Source organism: Nerophis ophidion, linkage group LG20 (genome assembly GCF_033978795.1).
Source record: "Nerophis ophidion isolate RoL-2023_Sa linkage group LG20, RoL_Noph_v1.0, whole genome shotgun sequence".
In the NCBI taxonomy this organism is placed as follows: domain Eukaryota; kingdom Metazoa; phylum Chordata; class Actinopteri; order Syngnathiformes; family Syngnathidae; genus Nerophis; species Nerophis ophidion.
In genome coordinates this window covers 13,917,720-13,941,432 of record NC_084630.1, presented here as the reverse complement: position 1 = coordinate 13,941,432, position 23,713 = coordinate 13,917,720, and the positions used below count along the sequence as shown (strand labels likewise).

At 40.6% G+C, this 23,713-nt stretch overlaps 1 protein-coding gene across 5 annotated transcripts in view; it reads left to right on the top strand.

The window, feature by feature from the left end:
- Positions 1-23,713, top strand: part of crebbpa (CREB binding protein a) — a 71,870-nt gene that overhangs the window by 28,251 nt on the left and 19,906 nt on the right. For 3 of the 5 annotated variants that reach the window (XM_061880514.1, XM_061880512.1, XM_061880510.1), the window contains exons 2-11: positions 1,690-2,393; positions 11,963-12,142; positions 14,241-14,499; positions 17,174-17,287; positions 17,500-17,751; positions 17,913-18,012; positions 18,189-18,326; positions 22,726-22,843; positions 22,953-23,124; positions 23,219-23,281. In XM_061880514.1, coding sequence (XP_061736498.1) covers positions 1,690-2,393; positions 11,963-12,142; positions 14,241-14,499; positions 17,174-17,287; positions 17,500-17,751; positions 17,913-18,012; positions 18,189-18,326; positions 22,726-22,843; positions 22,953-23,124; positions 23,219-23,281 — 2,100 coding nt within the window. The remainder of the gene's footprint in view (positions 1-1,689; positions 2,394-11,962; positions 12,143-14,240; positions 14,500-17,173; positions 17,288-17,499; positions 17,752-17,912; positions 18,013-18,188; positions 18,327-22,725; positions 22,844-22,952; positions 23,125-23,218; positions 23,282-23,713) is intronic. The other 2 variants (XM_061880511.1, XM_061880513.1) reach the window with 2 other exon arrangements.

Below are 23,713 nucleotides of genomic sequence, written 5' to 3'. Positions count from 1 at the left end.
TTGCAACAGTGGAACAAGATGGTTGAGCACACGTTCACACTTTCAAACAACCACAGGCAAACGTAAACAAACACACACACATTCACAGACACACAGTATCACAGTCAATAAAGATGGATTGATTCGTGCAGGATTACATTATATATATGTTTGCTCCCCGACTGTTTACTACTGCGGTAACTTCTAACGTTTTCGCCATATTTGGTTCAGGAAATATGCTAACAGCTGATCACTGTGATCGAATTCAAATTGATCACGATCAACGATCATGATCATATAATCAATCACCCTGTGTCAGATACTTTTGTCTCCCAAAACTGTCAGGTTGCGCGCCTAAAGTAGAAAAAAAAATGTTTTAAAATTCTTGGTTACGAAATTGTATCTGGTAAAATACAAAACCACTGTACCTTCAGTAGGGATCATAGCCAGTTACCTGGGATATTTAAGATCCCAGGTAACTGGCTGATTGAACTTGGGTTTGAGAAGTCTTGCTGCCGGTTTCAGTGGCGTTGATTCGTCTGAGAAGAAAGTTGATGGGAATGTTGCACAGTCCGTTCCCAAACAAATGTTCCTTTTCCTCACCTTGACAGCATTTCACTCACATGTATGTAAATTTTCCTGATGTTCTGCGTTTAACAACGTATTCCGTTTAGTGGACAGTTATGTTACTCCGCCCGTGATTTAATGAAGGCGGAAATTATATGCCTTAGGACTGGGTGATATGGCCTTTTTTTAATATCCCGATATTTTTAGACCATATCGCGATACACTATATCTATCTAGATATTTTGCCTTAGCCTTGAATGAACACTTGATGCATACAATCACAGCAGTATGATGATTCTATGTGTCTACATTAAAACATTCTTGTTAATGCTACATTAACATATGCTCATTTCAAACTTTCATGCAGAGAAGGAAATCACAACAAAAAAAATCACTTTTTTCATACGGTGTTGATCTGGAAACGTTTGCCTCGGCATTTTGATTGTGTGGGCGTCTGGCACCGAATGGAGATGTCACGGAGTACGCACTCTTCATTCTCTAGCGGGTGACTTTTCAAATGATGCTACATATTAGCAGTAACGCTACTTTTTATAGCAATGCTTCTGCCCCACACTTGACACGGTTGTCTGTTTGACATATTCCTGTATGTATAGCGCTTTTCTACCTTCAAGGTACTCAAAGCGCTTTAACACTATTTCCACATTCACCCATTGCAAGGCCCTAACCACGACCCATCAGGAGCAAGGGTGAATTGTCTTGATCAAGGACATAACGGACGTGACGAGGTTGGTTGAAGGTGGGGATCGAACCAGGACCCCTCGGGTTGCTGGCACAGCCACTCTCCCAACTCCGCCACGCCGTCCCCGTGTTGTGTATACAGGGTATAATGAAAATGTACATAAATGACACTGAAATGCTAACATCATGAGGGGCTGGAAGATTTGTCCGGGGAAATCTAGTGTCCAGGACCGCTCATTTTTCCCTGGGACACTCACTTTCCCCACAAAAAAATGCAAATTCAAAAACTAACCATCCACACACACAAAAGTACCATGGAGTATTGGTATCGAATTCCAGGTACCTGTACTCGGTACCCTATTGGTTGAAGTTTCAAAATTACACATCCCTATTTGTAACAAACATACTCATCTTAGACCTGTTCTTTTCCTATTTCTATTTTAGATCTTGGGTCACTGTCTTGGGACGATTTGGAAAACGACCTTCCAGATGAGCTGATACCCAATGGTGGGGATCTGAGCCTGATGGGTGGAATGTCCACAAATGGAGGCTCAACACCTGTCGCTGGTGGGCCGGGTGGTGGCACTGTGCTCCCAGATGCTGCCGCAAAGCACAGGCAGCTCTCAGAGCTCCTACGAGCCGGTAGCACCTCTACAATCACAGGCGCAGGACTGAGCTCTGGTAGCCCACAACCAGGAAGTATGGGCCCTCAGCATGGAACACCATTGGGAAAAAGCCCCCTTGGTCAAGGCTCCCCCAACAACCACTCATCCCCTCAAGGCCAAAAAGCAGGAACAGCAACTGGAACAGCAGGGCCGAACAACAACAATGCTGCCACATTGAGTATGAACAATCCAGGCTTCAACCAGGCCTTGATGAATAACAACCAGGGTCATTCTGGGCTACAAGCTCAGGGTGGTCAGTCTCAACCTGGGCAAGTCATGAACGGGGGACTTGGGCCCGTAGCTGGAAGAGGACGAGGATCAGGGGTGGTAGGGCTACAGTACCAGGGACAGACATTGCAAGGAGCTTCGCCGGGAACGATAGGAGCTAGCAGTGCTTTGGCAGATACGCTTTCACAGGGAGGACAGCAGATGGGTGCACATGCTACGCTCAGTCCGGGACAGCAAACAAGCAACATGAACAAGGTTAGTCACTTTCGTAATGCTTTCATATTACAGTGGATCCTTGATTTACGAACCCCTCTATTTGCAAATGTTTCGAATTCCGAACTTTTGGCTCGGCCCAATCATGCCTTTGTGTGCGAACAATGTCTCTGTGTACGAACGCTTCATTCAGTCATTCATTTTTGCGCCTGCAGACAAAACCACAGAGTGTAAATTATTGTATTTGTGCACAAGACAGACACACGTCTCAGCGCTTCAGTATGTGTGCCTTTTGTGTGTTTTCCCTGTCGTTTTCTCTTCCTCTGTCTGTTTGCTTCTTACATTCAGCTCCTTTGCAATGTGGGTGGATTTTCCTTTTAAATGTTTATTATTATAGTAGTATAGTAAAAATTAAGGATTTATATATATATATAGGGATGATCGAAACCGGTTCTCCCGATTTTTTGATAAGAAAAGAACCGATTCCATGGAATTTGAATCCCTTTTTGAGAACCGGTTCCTGTTATCAAAGCCACTATTCCGTATTTTCGTGACCATAGGACGCACAGTATTAAAAGGCGCCGTGTCAGTTATGGTTGCTATTTCTGTATTTAACGCATAAATAAGGCGCAGCGTATTTTCGGGCGCAAGCATGATTAAACATACGCTAGCTTAAAACATACGCTCGCATGCATGGACGCTGTTTTAAAAAGGCAGCAGGAGCAAAGTTGAGTTCGGTTGTACTTTACTGAAGTATTTATCAATGTGCTCTAGGGGTGTAACGGTACACAAAAATTTCAGTCTGGTACGTACCTCGGTTCAGAGTTCACGGTTCGGTTCATTTTCGGTACATTAAAAAAACAACAAAATAAAAAAATTTTGGGATATTTATTTACCAAATTTGCAAAATCTTCCACCAAAAATATTTTTTTACTGGAATATTTGATGTGAAGTAATCGGAACTTTGGATAGGTCAATGATTCATAATAACATTGATTTTGATTCAATATTATGTTTTGAGCAATCACAGTTTGATAGAAAAAAAAACAGCTTTGTTTTATTAGTGCGTCTGCCTCACACTACGAAGGTCCTTTAGTCTTGGGTTCAATCCCAGGCTCGGGATCTTTCTGTGTTCAGTTTGCATGTCCTCCCCGTGAATGCGTGGGTTCCCTCCGGGTACTCCGGCTTCCTCCCACTTCCAAAGACATGCACCTGGGGATAGGTTGATTGGCAACACTAAATTGGCCCTAGTGTGTGAATGTGAGTGTGAATGTTGTCTGTCTATCTGTGTTGGCCCTGCGATGATGTTGCGACTTGTCCAGGGTGTACCCCGCCTTCCGCCCGATTGTAGCTGAGATAGGCGCCAGCGCCCCCCGCGACCCCAAAAGGGAATAAGCGGTAGTAAATGGATGGATGAATGGATGTTTTATTAGTCAACATTGCAACTTTTTCTAAATTACATTTAACCTTCAAGCTTTTTTATTTCAGTTTTGATATGTTTTTGTTTATTTTAATAGTATTTTCATAATGTGCCGTGGGCTTTTAAAACATTAGCTGTGGGCCGCAAATGGCCTCCAGGGCACACTTTTGAAACCCCTGCTATAGATAATGAAAAATTAAATCTGATAAATCAATGGATAAAAAGCAGAGCCTGGAGACGCATGCGCATTTATAATGACTCTCTCGCTCTCTGCCCCTCCCTCACGAATGTTGCTGCGCGCACAAGGTTTTTTTTTTACCTCTTCTTAACCTTGAACGTACATTGTTAATACACGCAGCCATAACTCAAAATGCGTGACAATAGAGGCATTTAGGAAACTCTGCCCTGACAGCCCCGCAAAAGAGGACATGTCCGATGAAAAGAGGACGTATGGTCAGTCTATTCGAGTCCGATCGCTGCTAGCAGCGGACATGTCCTCTTTTGCTAGCATGCTAGCAGCGACCGGGCTAGGATAAATAAATGATAAATGGGTTGTACTTGTATAGCGCTTTTCTACCTTCAAGGTACTCAAAGCGCTTTGACATTACTTCCACATTTACCCATTCACACACACTGATGGAGGGAGCTGCCATGCAAGGCGCCAACCAGCACCCATCAGGAGCAAGGGTTAAGTGTCTTGCTCAGGACACAACGGACGTGACGAGGTTGGTACTAGGTGGGATAGACTGACCATACGTCCTCTTTTGCAGGGCTGTCAGGGCAGAGTTTCTTAAATGCCTCAAATGTCCGGCATTTTGAGTATTGTTTATGCTACTTAATATGTCCGTGTGGGAGGAAACTCGTTCGGTACACCTCCGAACTGAACCGAAACGCTCGTACGGAAACGGTTCAATACAAATACACGTACCGTTACACCCCTAATGTGTTAACATTATTTTTTTGATCAATCCTCATTCACAAATCCATCAAAGTCGTCATCTTCTGTGTCCCAAATGAACAGCTGGGCAAGTTCTTCATCAAACACGCCAGATTCCCTCTCCATTAGCATAGCAAGCTAGAACAACAGTAGAAGCCGACTTCTCTTGCCCCGTTGTGCGTATGGATTCGCTACCGTGCTGGTCCCATTCTTCTCCAGTGTGCTTCACAGCGATGGCAAAAGTGAGCGGCACCTCATCCATGTTGGTGATGTGTTTGTCGGCAAATGTTTTATTTACAACACACATAGCGGCACTATATGCTCACTGGGGTCGTGCCTTTAGCATCCTTTCTCACCAGAAACCTTCACCCTTTAACGGCTGCATGCTGTCCACAGTCACGTCCGCTTTTCCTCCATGGTGTAACGTCCTGCTGAGGTTGATGTTGTGTTCTTGAGTGAGTGATATGCAGAATTCCCATTGTTGTGAACGTAGCACGCCTGTAAGGTGATTGGCGAAGAAGGAGGAAGCGTTGTTGTTGCCAAAATGAGGAGTGAGGATAGACGTGCGCGTGGGAGGGAAGAGATAAATTGAGCTGTGTTAGTATAGGTTGCTCAATAAAAGTTTAAAAAGAGCTTCAGACTTGGTGTGCACTTCTTCTGGACGGTACAAAATAAACTGCGTGCCGGCTCAGTCATATAACATCTATGACTTTTGGAACTCAGTGCACACACAACAACCTATCTGGATTCGATAAGCTATTCTATAAGGCAGGGGTGCCCACACTTTTTCTGCAAGCGAGCTACTTTTCAATTGACCAACTCGAGGGGATCTACCTCATTTATATATATCATTTATATTTATTTATTTATGAGACATTTTTGTAAACAAGTTAAATGTGTTTAATGATAATACAAGCATGTGTAACACATATAGATGTCTTTCTTTCACAAAGACAAGAATATAAGTTGGTGTATTACCTGATTCTGATGACTTGCATTGATTGGAATCAGACAGTAATGATGATAACGCCCACATTTTCAAATGGAGGAGAAAAAAAGTTGTCCTTTCCGTACAATACCACATGAAAGTGGTTGGTTTTTGGCATCTAATTCATCCAGCTTCCATACACTTTACAAGAAAAACATTGGCGGCAAATTCCGTAGCTTGCTTGATTGACATTCACGGCACCCGAGGGTCTTGTGAGATGACGCTGGCTGCTGCCAGTTCATTATTATGAAAAAATGACAGAGAGGAAGGCGAGAAACATTTTTTATTTCAACAGACTTTCGCGCCGTCCCTTCCGTCAAAACTCTAAAGGCCGACTGCACATTTCCTATCTTCACAATAAAAGCCCTGCTTCATGCTGCCTGCGCTAACAAAATAAGAGTCTCGGAAAGCTGGCGTGCACAAGTGATGTGCACGCCAGCTTTCTGAGGGATCGCTTGTGCACGCCAGTTTTCCGAGACTCCGTATTTAGTTAGCGCAGGCAGCATGAAGCAGGGCTTTTATTGTGAAGATAGGAAATGTGCAGTCGGCCTTTAGAGTTTTGACGGAAGGTACGGCGCGAGAGTCTGTTGAAATAAAAAGTGTTTCTCGCCTTCCTCTCGGTCATATTTTCATAATAATGATCTTGCAGCAGCCAGCGTCATCTCACAAGACCCTCCGGTACCGTGAATGGCATTTAAGTGACGTCTTGATGAAGATTGATGATCACTAATTTTTAGGTCTATTTTTTTTAAAAGCCTGGCTCGAGATCGACTGACACACCCCCCGCGGTCGACTGGTAGCTCGCGATCGACGTAATGGGCACCCCTGCTATAAGGAATCAGTTCGATAAGAGGATTCGATAATGGGCTCGAACTCGATAATTTCTTAACGAACATCATCCCTATGTATATATATTAATATATATATATATATATATATATATATATATATATATATATATTATATATGAATATAAGAGGTGGTTTCGCCACGTGTCTGTGAAGATAAACAGGCTGCTCTATCGATAGGCACGCTTTTTTTTTTAGTCCATGAAGCTCGTCACTAAGCAAGTTCACATTATCAAGTAAAGTCACTTACTTGGCCCTGACCAGAACCGTACGTGTGTGACAGTCCATTACATCGTCGACTGGGAATTAAAAAATGCCTTTGTCTATGATGACAATATCGCTAATATTTAGTTAACACTTAGGTCACAACAAGTACATGTAGAGTGTTGTTGGCGGGTTTTGGATGGTTATTTGGAGGGCTTTATGGGCGGTCTTGAGAGGCCCCATTAGGCCCTGAAAATAAAATCTCAGATTTTTTTTGCACAAAAAATTGTATTTGCAGTTTTTCTTTGCCTTTCCCCCCCCCCTATTTTTTTAAAGAAAAAACCCCTTGAATACAAATGACAGAAATAATTCGAAACCAGTTTTTTCTTTATTCAATCTAAAAGTAGTACATTAAAATGACAATGCATACACTGCTTTTTACTCTTAGCAAAATTCATCCATCCATCCATCCATTTTCTACCGCTTATTCCCTTTCGGGGTCGCGGGGGGCGCTGGCGCCTATCTCAGCTACAATCGGGCGGAAGGCAGGGTACACCCTGGACAAGTCGTCACCTCATCGCAGGGCCAATAATCTTATTTTTAAACAAGGTATAAATTGTACTTTTTAATGGAATTCATTTTCAAAGAACTAAATTAAAAACAAGCAACACTTCTGTATTGATTAAAATACTTGTGTTAACAAAATTGTAGCATTGCACATTCCATGCAAATAAACAATTGTCTCCAACATTGAGATCACAATAGTGCAAACTTAAAACTTCTGTCTTGAATAAAATACTCATATAAATAAAAATGTAGTATTATACATTGTATCCAAATAAATGATAAAGTAAAACATTGAGGACTATAGTTTGTTTTAATTAGTGGATAAACAGAGGCTTGTTTTATGCACACATCTTGGCGGTGTCCAGAGCGACGGTGTAGTTATTGCTCTGTGCACTAAGCTTCTTTCTCATCATACGTGGTATCGTTATACATACTTTGGGGAAATGATTCCACCATGCACCTTCAACCGTTGCTTTTGAGCCCTTTGTTTGTTTGTTTCGGTCTTATTTGCCTCGTTAAGAGTTGCATTTCCCGCACTCGGTTGGAGGCTTAGGTTTCAGATGTTGGAATATAATACGTTTTTAAATAAATGTTGCCGTGTGCAGTCATTTGTTGCATGCCAAATGCCGCAAAACCAAAGTACTGACAACAATTAGTTTTTCTTGGGAACAAACGCCTTGCTTCCATTAGCATTGGAATCAGGTATATTTTGCTAGTGCCGATAAGGAGGTAAGGGGACGGCGCAATCTACACAAGCTACACAAGGGGGGCAAAAAGTATGCCTGAGCAAGAGGAGAAAAAAAATATTTAAAACATTTTTTTAAACTGTAAAAAAGACTCAAAGGTAGGTTTGACAAACTATACCTGTAGATTTGTTCTAACCAAATATGGCCTCACTATGGAGGTATAACTCACACCTCATCCATGAATCGTAAATCCTATTATCGGTCCAGAAATGATTGTGCACCCCGAGTGATAAATATGATAAGTAAAGCTAACAGTTTTAGTCAGATATTTATATTGCATGTTAATAACTAGGGAGATACACTAATGGCACAAGCTCACAATACATCAGTCAATCAATCAGTCAGTCAAAGTTTATTTACAAAGCCCTTAATCACAAAGGGCTGTACAAACCACAACATCCTTGGCTCGGATTCCACATCAGAGGAAGAAAACTGACTGAAAAATTGACTGATGTATAGAGGAGGAACACAAATGATTATGGAAGACGTGATTACTTTTGCTATAGTATAGCCTGTCTAAATGCTAAATTTCATTTTCCTTGGTGTTTTAGAACAAGACAGTAGCTGACATTTTATTCATTATTTCTATTTTATATATTTTGACATTGAATAGTTTAATCACTATGAAACATAAAAAAACATGACGACAAGATATTTATTTCATGCTATGAATCACAAATGGCTAATTAGATAAAGGAAGTTAGCTAATAGAATAAACAATGGTTGTTACTCCTTATGATTTTTGCATTATATTTCCATTTGGAGCAGTTGAAATGGAAAGAGAGTCGAAGAGACGGAAATTGGCTATAAAATCAAAGGCAGAATCCACTAAAGCAAAAAAGGAAACACAAGCTGCTCAGAAATTTGCCAGGAAGGTTCATGTCGGAGCCATCAAAGCAAAAATGCCAAAGTAATGTGCGAATAAACCAAAGTAATGTGTAAATAATGAAAATAACTAGATGAACTATCTGTGGCTGTGAAGTGAACATTAGTAAGGTTGTAAATATTGTATAGAATAGGCTAACCCATGTAGTTTCTTTGGATGTGAACAGAAGTTGTAATTACTGTAGTGACTAATTAACATAATGAGTGAAACAGACTATGTTGATATTTTTTTAATTCTTTAAACCCTAAAACATCTTTAAATGGTGTGGGGGTTTTTTTTTTGCCAATTTTTGCATGTTCAATTGCTGAAAAACCAGGAGGTTTGGGGGTGGGGTCCCCCTTGTCCGCCCGCAGTGGACTTGACTGGGGGCTGCGGCCCCCCGGCCTATTTTCAGTCATTTTCATTAAGTTCAAAGCACATGCCTGTAAGAGAGAATATCTTACGTTAACTATTATTTATCGTAAAATACAATATTTAGATTAGGGCTGGCCGATATATCGATATACACGATATATCGCGGGTTTGTCTCTGTGTGATATAGAAAATGACTATATCATGATGTTCGAGTATACGTTTTCATGCAGTTGCTTTTAGCTTCGGGCATTACATTACAGGCTCTCCTCACTCTTTCTTGTCTGTCCTTCTCACAGACAGCAAGCGCACAAACGTACACACATCATAGTGTCACGTCATACGTCACATACGTATACGACCTCGCAGAGCCGACTGGTAGAAGCATGGGTAACTTTAGCTGTGATGCTAGCGGAGCCGTGCGAGTGGTAAAACGAGAGAAAGAAGGTGCGAATGAAGGAATAATTAATTCCCAAGAAAAACTCCAGGCGCCAAACATCGTCTGGCGGTGGTTCGGCTTCAAGTGGGAATATGTCGAACAGACAACCGTAATTTGTTAAGTGTGGGCCAAAAGCGTTGCTGCCAAAAGTAGAATTACTGATAATATGTAGCATCATTTGAAAAGTCACCTGCGATAGAATGAAGAGTGATTGAAACTGCATGTTAACATCTCCGTTTGGTTCCACACCATCAAAATGCCGAGGCAAACGTTTCCAGATCAACACCGTATGAAAAAAATAGTCAACATAAGACTTTAATAACGTCCGTAGTAACCTACCACATAGCAAAGGACAAATACTATTTGATTTCCTATTATGCAGCTCATTTTTATTTGACACTTAAAATGTCTCTGACAATCTTGCACTTTATGTTTTGGAAATGACTTGAATGTTTGTGTCATTGCTTAATAACTTTAATAAATACACTTTTGGTCAATTGACATAGTTGTGATTTCCCTCTCTGCATGAAAGTTTAAAAGTAGCATATATGAATGCAGTATGAAGAAGAATGTTTTAATGTAGACACATAAAGTCATCATACTGCTGTGATTATATGCATCAAGTGTTAATTCAAGGCCAAGGCAAAATATCGAGATATATGTCGTGTATCGCGATATGGCATAAAAACATTGAGATATTAAAAAAAGGCCATATCGCCCAGCCCTAATTTAGATTGTTAACAATATTTGGTGTGTACCTTGTCATTTGGCCTAGAAGCTGGGTTACATAGACAGGTTTGCCTTTGTTTGAGTTTTTTTTCCCTCCAGAGGTACACAAATTATAGTCATATCTAGATTTTTAAAGTTAGATATTAATCAGTTATTTGTCATTGGTGCGAGCAGCAGAAATTCATCTGTAAAAAATTATTGTGCATATATTATGCTCAGTAGTCAGTGGCGTCATTGTGCATGTATCTTCCTCTCTGAATAACATTTATACAAGTAGGGCTGGACGATATTGCCTTTTTTAATATCGCGATATTTTGAGGCCATATCGCGATATACGATATATAGCACGATATTTTCCCTTGGCCTTGAATGAACACTCGATGCATGTAATCACAGCAGTATGATGATTATATGTGTATACATTAAAACATTCTTCTTCATAATGCATTCATATATGCTACTTTTAAACTTTCATGCAGAGAGGGAAATCACAACTATGTCAATTGACCAAAAGTGTATTTATTAAAGTTATTAAGCAATGACACAAACATTCAAGTCATTTCCAAAACATAAAGTGCAAGATTGTCAGAGACATTTTAAGTGTCAAATAAAAATGAGCTGCATAATAGGAAATCAAATAGTATTCGTCCTTCACTATGTGGTATGTTACTAAGGTTATGAAATTCTCTTCATTCTCTAGCGAGTGACTTTTCAAATTATGCTACATATTAGCAGTAATGCTACTTTTTATAGCAACGCTTTCCCCCCCCACACTTGACAATTTACGGTTGTCTGTTCGACATATTCCCGCTTGAAGCCGAACCACCGCCAGAGGATGGAAAGCCTGCTGTTTTTATTGGGAATTAAGTCTTCCTTCATTTGTTACCAGATCCGCACCTTCTTTCTCTTGTATGTCTACGTTAGCAGCTAACGTAGCCCAGTATGCTACCTCTCTGCTCCGCGAGGGCGGACACATATGGTGACGTATGACGTGACAGTATGTGACTTATGTAAAAATGTGCGCCTGCTTGTCTGGGAGAAGGAAAGACAGGAAAGAGTGAAAAGAGCCTGAAGTGTACGCCCACAACTAAAAGTAACTGCGTGAGAACGTATACTCTAATATTACGATATAGTCATTTTCTATATCGCACAGAGACAAACCCGCGATATATCGTATATATCGATATATCGCCCAGCCCTAAATACAAGCTCTGTTATTGGCCACATTTATATAATGTACATTCAATTCTTATAATGCACAGTATCACCCAACCATAGTTGTAGCCCTATTGCTGAAAATGGTCTTGGAGTGACATTAAATCATTAGTCCCCTCAGTGTGCCGCCTACCATTCACTTTGTCAGATTAGAACGCTAATCATGACATAATCTGCATAGCTCAGAAGACCATTTTCAATGTTCACTCTTAATTAGCCACATTGTGTGGGTTTGTAGAGATCATACAACAAACTAAAGTGTTTTTATTATTTTATTTCAGATGGGCTTGGGTAGCAGTGGGGTTCCATTTGTGACTCAGTCCTATGGACCGGGAGCTGCAGGGCCTGGCCAGCAGATAAACCCTCAGCAGCATCCCCAGAACAAGACTGCCCTTGCCAACAGTCTACCACCTTTTCCCAGTGAACTCAAGGGGGCAGCTGTTACCAGTGTGCCAAACATGGTTAGTGCCTGTAAATTCCACCTTTGCCATACAGTAAACCTGTGTTTCTCAAATGGGGGGTAGCGGCAAGGTGTCAGGGGCGTCCAGAGCAGCAGCGGAGATTTTCGTAACTTTGTCTACACTTTAGTATTTGTTAGAACAATACACCAGCCTGCGGCTTAGTGGCAGCAGTGCTCAATTTAATCAAGAGGTTCCATGAAAAGCTATAAAGGTTGTCTGTTTACAATCTGTTTGTTGTTTTGTGAGTACCCAGAAAACATAGAAGATATGTAATCGTCATCTGGTCATGCTAACGTAACAATTAGTCCTTGTATAATAGCAATATATTTTCAAAGAAAATCACAATAACAGGAGAAAATACTTTTTAGTGTGAAATCCATACCAGATACAAAATGAGCTGAGCAAATCTTAATGTTGCCAACATTCCTCCTATCCAAATCCTGTTTGAGGCTTGCAAGCCAATACTGTTGATTTCTTTCTAGACAATTATTTATCTGTGTTCCCTGTTTTTCACAACTTTGGTCAGACAGGAGCAAGGCTGGGCGCGATATCTAGTTTGTAAGATATATCGATATATTTTTAAACAAGATATGAATTTAAAACATTTCGTAATATAGATATGATTTATTTCACGTTAAAATGTGTTCCTTTTTCCCCCCCGCCATGGGCTACTAAACCCCTCCCCTCCCTCCTTCCAAGAGTGCTTGCACATATAAGAACATCCATGATTGGTTGGTTGTTTTTCTATGATGAGTAACGAATGGTTAGGGACAGGCCAATCAGTTATAGCAAGATAGGGTGGGTCATTATACCAGGAAGGGAAATCACCAAGTGCATGCCTGCAAATGTATTTTTTTATCTGAGTTTTATACTTTTTATATTATTTGCACGGCTATGTTATTTATTTTACGTATAAATAAAATGTATCTATTTTATTTATGTTATGTAATTATGTACTATTAAAACAGTTTATTTTTTATGCTGTTAATACCCATTTTGACTAACTAGGTTGATAAAAGTGCCACAGTTAAATTTCAGTGAATCTCACTCAAGAATGAATGTCTTTATACGTATACTTTCACCGAAAATGATATGGAATATCGAGTTTGAGTAAAAATATGCCGAGCTTTACTTTTTTTTCGTCCGTATCGCCCCGCCCTAGACAGTCGTACTGTAGGTACGGCGTGGCGCAGTGGGAGAGTGGCCGTGCGCAACCCGAGGGTCCCTGGTTCAATCCCCACCTAGTTCCAACCTCGTCACGTCCGTTGTGTCCTGAGCAACACATTTCACCCTTGCTCCTGATGGGTGCTGGTTAGCGCCTTGCATTGCAGCTCCCTCCATCAGTGTGTGAATGGGTAAATGTGGAAGTAGTGTCAAAGCGCTTTGAGTATCTTGAAGGTAGAAAAGCGCTATACAAGTGCAACCCATTTATCATTTATCATTTATTTTTTTTCCCTGTTGGGTCAATTCTGACAATGCAAAAGTTAACCATTTAGATTTAACAGGTCGTAAGAGTCACTTTCATAGATGCGTTTTCCTCCACTATGGATGACTTTCTGCTTGTTCTTACGTGAAAAGACTTGACAGAAGTACACTGCACCTTCTGCGAGAAATCTGGAACATTGGGCATGAAAGCATTGGTAAACAATGGAAAATCAGAAAAATTACTATGCGATATTTGACAATATTGTTTTCCAAACAAATTTGTTAGAGAGACTTCTGTTGTTTTTTTTAGTTAGGTTAAACAGTTTGTTTTCCAATGGGAAATAACAGTGAATGAATTCACATACAGTAGTTCCGCTTTTCTTTGTGTCTTTGTGCTTTTTTTGTCTTTATGAATGTGAAATGGAGTTACATTGTATTAATTATGGTTTTAAAAAATGTCTTAAAGTTTTAAATTTAACTTGTTGAAACCTGCAGAGACCCTGTTATATTAAAAATATGTCTTTATTTTTACCTTGTAGGTTAATTCGCTGTAATTTTTACTGCTTTCAATAGTAAATTTCTCTCATGGTGTCCCCACTCAGAAGACCATATCAAGATATTACCTATTTAAATGTGGTTCATCACAGCACCGTCTTTTGTGTTCATACTCAAGCAGCAGCCGCAGCAGCAGGCAGCCATGCTGCCCGTGGCCAGTGGTGGAGGAATGGCAGTGCCTTCAGCAGGCCCGACAGCTGACCCTGAGAAGCGCAAACTGATCCAGCAGCAGCTGGTACTTCTGCTCCATGCACACAAGTGCCAGCGACGGGAGCAGGCTAATGGAGAGGTACGAGCCTGTGACCTACCCCACTGCCGCACCATGAAGAACGTCCTCAACCACATGACCCACTGCCAAGCTGGGAAATCATGCCAGGGTAAGTTGGGGGTATTTAGGAATGGCGATAGATTCTTATGTCAGAAATGAGCAAAACTAACAATTATTTTGGAAGACAAAGCTGTGAGTCAGATGCTCACTTAGTATAACCACGGTGAGATCATCCATCAATCCATTGCTACCGCTTATTCCCTTTTGGGGTCGCTGGTGCCTATCTCAGCTACAATCGGGCGGAAAGCGGCGTACACCCTGGACAAGTCGCCACCTCATCGCAGGACAAACACAGACAGACAACATTCACACTCACATCAACACACTAGGAACCATTTAGTGTTGCCAATCAACCTATCCCCAGGTGCATGTCTTTGGAGGTGGGAGGAAGCCGGAGTACCCGGAGGGAACCCACTCAGTCACGGGGAGTACATGCAAACTCCACACAGAAAGATCCAGAGGACCTTCGTATTGTCAGGCAGACGGACTAACCCCTCTACCACCGTGCTGCCCAGATCAAATATTGGTTATTTGAAAATGCATGTAAATAGACAACAAATCAGATGGAGGACATTGTCATGGATGGAATCAGAATCAGTGTTATTGTCATTTATTTATTTATGACATGAAATCTTATTACACATTAAGTGAAATAAATCAATCTTTTATTTATCTTGGTTTTTATGATAATAGCTTTCAAATAATGTAATAAAATTGATCATCCAAATATGTTACAGTGAGCAAAACACTGAATCATTGGATGCATGTTTCCACTTCACAGTTCTACATTTGGGTCAATATCAAATTACCTTCTAAAAACTGTGTCATACTGATATATCCTCACTTGACAATTGTATCCAAAACATATTTTTCAATATAAATGTGAAGATTATGATCTGTATAACATATTTAACATACAATTGATAGATATTTTTGAAATGTATACAATAATTTCAACTTAATTACCCTTGACTAAATAACATTCCTTACAGTTTCACCATGTGACTTTTGCAGCTAATTTTAAAAACACCTTTGAACACCTGTATTAGCTTCTGCTTATAAGCTTACTATACATGTCGCCTTCAAATAGAATAGTTTTATATATATATATATATATATATATATATGTATATATATATATATATATATATATATATATATATATATATATATATATATATATATAAAATAATTATATATATAACTTATATATTCTATAATATATATGATATATAATTTATATATTATATATGTTATATACATCCATCCATCCATCCATCATCCTCCGCTTATCCGAGGTCGGGTCGCGGGGGCAGCAGCCTAAGCAGGGAAGCCCAGACTTCCCTCTCCCCAGCCACTTCGTCTAGCTCTTCCCGGGGGATCCCGAGGCGTTCCCAGGCCAGCCGGGAGACATAGTCTTCCCAACGTGTCCTGGGTCTTCCCCGTGGCCTCCTACCGGCTGGACGTGCCCTAAACACCTCCCTAGGGAGGCGTTCCGAACCACCTCATCTGTCTCATCTCGATGTGGAGTGCCTTATATATATATTATATACATACTGTATACATTACAGTCGTGTTCAAAAGTTTACATACACTTGTAAAGGACATAATGTCATGGCTGTCTTGAGTTGCCAATAATTTTTACAACTCTTTTTTTTTTTTTTTTTTTGTGATAGTGATTGGATCACATACTTGTTGCTCACAAAAAACATTCATGAAGTTTGGTTCTTTTAAGAGTTTATTATGGGTCTACTGAAAATGTGACCAAATCTGCTGGGTCAAAAGTATACATACAGCAATGTTAATATTTGGTCATATGTTCCTTGGGAAGTTTTACTGCAATAAGGCACTTTTGGTAGCCATCCACAAGCTTCTGGCAAGCTTCTGGTTGAATTTTTGACCACTACTCTTGACAAAATTGGTGCAGTTCAGCTAAATGTGTTGGTTTTTTGACATGTTCTTGTTGCATGCTGCATGGTTCCTCATGTCATTAACTCTGTCACAGGAGCTGATGGACGCTTTATTAAAAACAGTAATTTATTGAGCAACATCAAATAGTTTTCTCCTTTGCTATATAATGTTAGTGTGGGACAGATGCATCTGTCTACAATATTGTACACACCTGTCATCATTTAAAAACAGCAACGCGCTCTTACACCCACGCTGAGGCTCCACAAAAAGCGAGGCAAAATAAAGTTGAACCAAGCGCTTCGTTCTGTTTACTCCAAGGGTAAATCTCTGACGCAAAGTCCGTATAGTTGTGTTCCGCCATGTTATTTCAAGCTGAACGACGTATGCACCAGCGCTGCTGTGAGTTATTTTCTGGAAGTAAGCAGTGTTGCCTAAAATGCGTTAATAAATTACCGTTTTTCGGTAATTACAAATGTAAGCGGTATTACTAACCGTCAGGAGTTTTACCATGGTTTATTATTATACGGTTCATCGTTACATCCCTGGTGTGTGTGTGTGTGTGTGTGTGTGTGTGTGTGTGTGTGTGTGTGTGTGTGTGTGTGTGTGTGTGTGTGTGTGTGTGTGTGTGTGCGTGCGTGCGTGCGTGTGTGTGTGTGTATGCGCACATGTGTAGGTCAAATTAAATGCAGTATGTTTTTTGCCCAATGCTGCCCCCAAGTCTCAAGGTTTTGACACCTTTGGTCTAAAGGTATTTCGTGGCTCCTTGTTGGTCAATTATTTTACTATGAACTCTGCTAATGTTGTTTCTCTAGTGGCTCACTGTGCATCATCCAGACAGATCATCTCCCACTGGAAAAACTGCACACGACACGACTGTCCGGTCTGCCTGCCATTGAAGAATGCTAGTGACAAGCGCACACAGCAGCGTAAGTAGCAGGTTCATTGCACCTCAATTGCTAGATTGATATCCTTTTGCCATTTCCCCTTAAGGTTCCAGTGCAGATTATTTATTGGTTTTGTAATACTGAAGTGTAAACAGTAATCGTGTCCAATAGTCAACAACAGAAACCGCTACCTACAAAATTTGAATTTATGTATTCTGGTGTTTTTCACTGATTGGTTTGACCTTTCTTTCTAGCCATGAGTTCCCCAAATGCTGCTCTCCAGAACCCCATGTCTGCAGTTGGTGGGGGCCAGTCCAATGCTCCTTCTATCAATACCTCAACCCCAATAGACCCTAGCTCTATGCAGAGAGCCTACGCAGCACTTGGGCTGCCTTACGGTAGCCAAGCCACTGGGCATGCCCCGACCCAACAGACCCCAGGTTCAGGGCCGCCGACAGGTGCACAGAATGCCCAGGCCCAGCAAATGAGAACCATCAATGCACTTGGTAAAGTCACAATGCAGTTTTATTGTAATTGCTAATGGCAGTATTTTAAAATGTTATTGATTTTATCAAGTTGCGATGGAAATGTATATACATCAGAAATTCAGCCATTTTGACTTGCAAAGCCAAGGTGCTGACATGTGTTCGTCGCATTGTCTTTACAGGTAATCAGAAGTCCCTTGCAGGTGCCACAATTGGTGTGACTACTTCGGAACAGACCAACCTGCACACAGACTCTCTTCCCAACACACTCAACACTAACAAGTCAGTCCTTATGGCTATTATCTACATTATAGACACTAATTAAAAAATGCATGAGTTACAATCAGCGACCTGAATATTGTTCATTGTTTTCCTCTGTTATTTTGAAATATTGCTTGACCTAAAAGTGGCAATATTATATTGTTGATGAATCCCCCACTTGGTTTCTTCACCTTTAGTCAGCTGTTGTCAGACGGATTAGCCCCAAGCACAATGAGCAATCTGCCCACAGCAGCACCCATCTCCGCAACAGGCACTAGGAAAGCCTGGCATGAGCATGTCACCCAGGACCTGCGCAATCATCTTGTACACAAACTGTAAGTATATGATCTATTACTAGGCTTATTGGGCAAGCGTAGAATACTATTGTAACCCACCATGATACATTTAACCTATTAGGTAGGGGTAAGCGATTATTGGAAAAATGTTTGTAACTCGTATTTAGAGCTTTGGACTGGCATAAACTGCAGATTTGGTTACTCTGTTTTTTAATCCGGCTGTAATTTTGTGTAGTTACACAACATGCATCCAGGTGTCGCAAAGCGTGAACACTGCCAAAAAAAACGCAGCAGAAGTAACCTCATGAAATTGTCCTATGTAGTCACCTCCACAGAAGCAATGGGGATGAAAACCTCAAACACGGGACTACCCGAATTCTGTCAGTTTTTTGACACACTGGCTACTAGAGATGCGCGGATAGGCAATTATATCATCCGCAACCGCATCATCAAAGTCGTCATCCACCCGCTGTTCCACCGAACCAACATTTTATCAGAACCGCAACCGCCCGCCACCCGCCCGTTGAAATACATCAGAGGTCGGCCACCTTTACCACATAAAGAGCTATTTAAACCCGTTTCACAGAGTAAAGAAGACAATGGGAGCCACCAACGTTCTCGCGAATATCCAAAGGTGTTAATTTTGATGACAAGTTAAGGGCGTGCTATGAAGCCATTGCCTTTGACACCTCCAACAAAATGTACGAACCGGTTGTTAGACCAGCAACATGATGTATGCAGCTTCCGCAATCACACGTACAAGATTGAAAGGCATACTGGGTGATACAGAGTACACTGATGGTTGTGATATAAACAATTTTAACACTCTTACTAATATGCGCCACACTGTGAAGCCACACCAAACAAGAATGACAAACACATTTCGGGAGAACATCCTCACAGTAACACAACGTAAACGCAACACAAAAAATACCCAGAATCCTTTGCATCCGTGACAAAAACTGAATATATTTTATACCGCGCCCCCAAACCCGCCCACCTTACCGATGCACAGGGACGGGGGGTGGCGGGGTTTGCTGCTAGCGGGGTGTATAAAATAGTCAGGAATTGTCATGGATGCAAAGGATTCTGGGTATTTGTTGTGTTGCGTTTATGTTGTGTTACTGTGAGGATGTTCCCCCAAAATGTGTTTGTCATTCTTGTTTGGTGTGGCTTCACAGCGTGGCGCATATTACTAAGAGTGTTAAAATTGTTTATATCACAACCATTAGTGTACTCTGTGTCACCCAGTATGCCTTGCAGTCGTGTGCGCAACACGTTGCTGGACTGAAAAGGAGATCGTACATGATGTAGAAGGCGACAAAGCCAATGGCTTCATAGCACGCCCTAATACTTATTAACTGGGCGACTGTCTGCAGTCATTCTAGAGAATGTTTGTGTCTCCTACTGTCTTTTTCGCTTTGTGACACGGGTCCTAAATGGCTCCTTGAATGGTAAAGGATACCGATCCCTGAACCATGTATATCAAATATTTCCGAATGGTTCAACCGCCACCCGCCCGGATCTAATTAAAATCTATTTTTTCGTCATGTCACCCGCCCGACCAGCGGTTTATCCGCAGACTCCGCGGATGAGACCGCAAACCGCGCATCTCTACTGGCTACAATAAGAAATAACCTAAAAAGTAGATTATAGTAGTTAAGTAGTTAAGAAGATAATTGTGCATTAACCAAAATCAAGGTAGATGGTTCAATTAATTATGTTTTAGAATTTTGCTGTAACCACTTGGCCCCATTAGGAAGTCTATTTACCGTATTCTTCGGAGTATAAGTCGTTCCGGAGTATAAGTCGCACCTGACGAAAAGACAAAATAAAGAAGGAAAAAAACATCGTACTGGAGTATAAGTCGCATTTTTGGGGGAAATTTATTTGATAAAACCCAACACCAAGAATAGACATTTGAAAGGCAATTTAAAATAAATAAAGAATAATGAACAACAGGCTGAATAAGTGTACGTTAAATGATGCATAAATAACCAACTGAGAACGCGTCTTGTATGTTAACATAACATACAAACCCCGATTTCATATGAGTTGGGAAATTGTGTTAGAAACGGAATACAATGATTTGCAAATCCTTTTCTACCCATATTCAATTGAATGCACTACAAAGACAAGATATTTGATGTTCAAACTCATAAACTTTATTTTTTTGTGCAAATAATAATTAACTTAGAATTTCATGGCTGCAATCCGTGCCAAAGTAGTTGGGAAAGGGCATGTTCACCACTGTGTTACATCACCTTTTCTTTTAACATCACTCAATAAACGTTTGGGAACTGAGGAAACTAATTGTTGAAGCTTTGAAAGTGAAATTCTTTCCCATTCTTGTTTTATGTAGAGCTTCAGTCGTTCAACAGTCCGGGGTCTCCGCTGTCGTGTTTTACGGTTCATAATGCGCCACACATTTTCGATGGGAGACAGGTCTGGACTGCAGGCGGGCCAGGAAAGTACCCGCACTCTTTTTTTACGAAGCCACGCTGTTGTAACAGGTGACTTGGCATTGTCTTGCTGAAATAAACAGGGGCGTCCATGATAACGTTGCTTGGATCCAAAACCTGTATGGACCATTCAGCATTAATGGTGCCTTCACAGAAATGTAAGTTACCCATACCTTGGGAACTGATGCACCCCCATACCATCACAGATGCTGGCTTTTGAACTTTGCGCCTATAACAATCCGGATGGTTATTTTCCTCTTTGTTCCGGAGGACACCACGTCCACAGTTTCCAAATACAATTTGAAATGTGAACTTGTCAGACCACAGAACACTTTTCCACTTTGCATCAGTCCATCTTAGATGAGCTCGGGCCCAGCGAAGCCGGCGGCATTTCTCAGTGTTGTTGATAAATCGGCTTTGTTTTGCAGAGTAGAGTTTTAACTTACACTTACAGATGTAGCGACCAACTGTTGTTACTGACAGTGGTTTTATGAAGTGTTCCTGAGCCCATGTGATGATATCCTTTACACACTGATGTCGTTTTTTGATGCAGTACCGCCTGAGGGGTCAAAGGTCCGTAATATCATTGCTTACGTGCAGAGATTTCTCCAGATTCTCTGAACCTTTTGATGATTTTACGGACCGTAGATGGTAAAATCCCTAAATTCCTTGCAAAAGCTCGTTGAGAAATGTTGTTCTAAAACTGTTCCACAATTTGCTTACAAAGTGGTGACCCTCGCCCCATCCTTGTTTGTGAATTACTTAGCATTTCATGGAAGCTGTTTTTATCCCCAATCATGTCACCTACCTTTTCTCAATTAGCCTGCACACCTGTGGGATGTTCCAAATAAGTGTTTGATGAGCATTCCTCAACTTTATCAGTATTTATTGCCACCTTTCCCAAAGTCTTTGTCACGTGTTCAAATTCTAAAGTTAATGATTATTTGCAAAAAAAAAAATATCTTTATCAGTTTGAACATCAAATATGTTGTCTTTGTAGCACATTCAACTGAATATGGGTTGAAAATTATTTGCAAATCATTGTATTCCGTTTATATTTACATCCAACACAATTTCCCAACTCATATGGAAACGGAGTTTGTATTATGGTAAGAGTCATTCAAATAACTATAACATATAGAAAATGCTATACGTTTACCAAACAATCTGTCACTCCTAATCGCTAAATCCCATGAAATCTTATACGTCTAGTCTCTTACGTGAATGAGCTAAATAATATTATTTGATATTTTACGTTAATGTGTTAACAATTTCACACACAAGTCGCTCCTGAGTATAAGTCGCGCCCCTGGCCAAACTGGAAAAAAACTGCGACTTATAGTCCGAAAAATACGGTAACTTAGTGCTTATCAATTATTTTCTGCTACGCCTCCCCAAGGGAGACGAAAACATTTTTCACCTCACCCCCACTTTTTGCTGTGAAAAGAATAATAAGCGATAACATAAATTTTTAGTCCAGCAGAAATATTTAAAGTTCATTAATTTGCCGAAAGTAAAAAATATTTATAATCTTTTTTTGAACTTAAAAAATCACTAACGGACTTCAACCTTTTGATACTGAAAAATTTAATTAAACCAACTCAAATAATAAATTTGAATTCTTTGGCAACATATAAAACACCTTGGATTACAAAAAAAAAAATGGGTGATTTTTTTATTTTTTTATTTGAAGTCAGGATTAATGGCTAAAATGAGAACAATTTGTTGTGCGTAGCTTTTTGAAGCTACTGATACTGCATGATACTGATAAAGCTTGTTCCCCCAGGGTCATACTCGCTCCCCCTGGCATCGCACTGTGCCCCCGCCAGAGGGGCCCGTCCCACTATTTGAGAAGAAATGATTTAAAGCAAAACTTGACACCTAAGCATGGGTCAAATTTGCTTTCTGCATTTTGATTTTAATGAATTTATTACCTACTTTCAAGGTTTGTTGAAAATCAAACACTTTCCACACAGAGTGCAGGCCATATTTCCCACCCCTGACCCGGCAGCATTGAAGGACAGACGAATGGAGAACCTAGTTGTGTATGCCAGAAAGGTGGAGGGGGACATGTATGAGTCAGCGAATAGCCGGGTAGGTGCTTAAATAACCTGCCCAAAGACCACCTACATAAATGAATACCTGTCTTATCCAACAACTTAACTAGTGAGGCTGTTGTCATATTTTCTTTTCTTTGGTATAGGATGAGTACTATCATTTCCTTGCTGAAAAAATTTATAAAATTCAAAAGGAGCTAGAGGAGAAAAGACGCTCACGGCTGCCAAAGCAGATCATCAATCAGGCACCTATGACAACCCAGGGCACCCAGCAGCCTTGTCTCCCACAACCCAACACCTTAGGCCCCAGGCCACAGAGTATGTGCTTTTATATTTATTAGGGAACTGGGGTGTAATCCCTTTCTGTGATTTTAAAGGAATATTCTGATCGTAAATTTGTTTTGTTTTTAAGATGGACCTGTCCCTCTGCCCAACATGCCAAATCAAATCATAAACCGCATGCAGGTTCCCCAAGGTATGTCTTTCATTTTACACAAAGATGAAATGCAATTATCTTTTATTTGCATTTTTGATTGGGGTCTAGACTCAGCTGCTGCTGTCAAATACTCCAAACAATACATTTTGTTAAGTGAAACTTTGTCAGGGTACCCACAGGGTCTTAAAATGTCCGAAATACAATACGTAACATTTAAGGCCTTAAAATTAGGCTACAAGATTTTATTCGATTCAGAATCGATTCTTGAGTCAAAATAAATACTTTTTTTTAAAATAACATTGGGTGCCAGATCTATTAACTACAGTACTCCTTAAGTTAGAGTTAAAGTACCAATGATTGTCACACACACACTAGGTGTGGTCAAATTTGTCCTTTGCATTTGACCCATCCCCTTGTTCACCTCCTGGGAGGTAAAGGAAGCAGTGAGCAGCAGCGGGGCCGCGCTCAGGA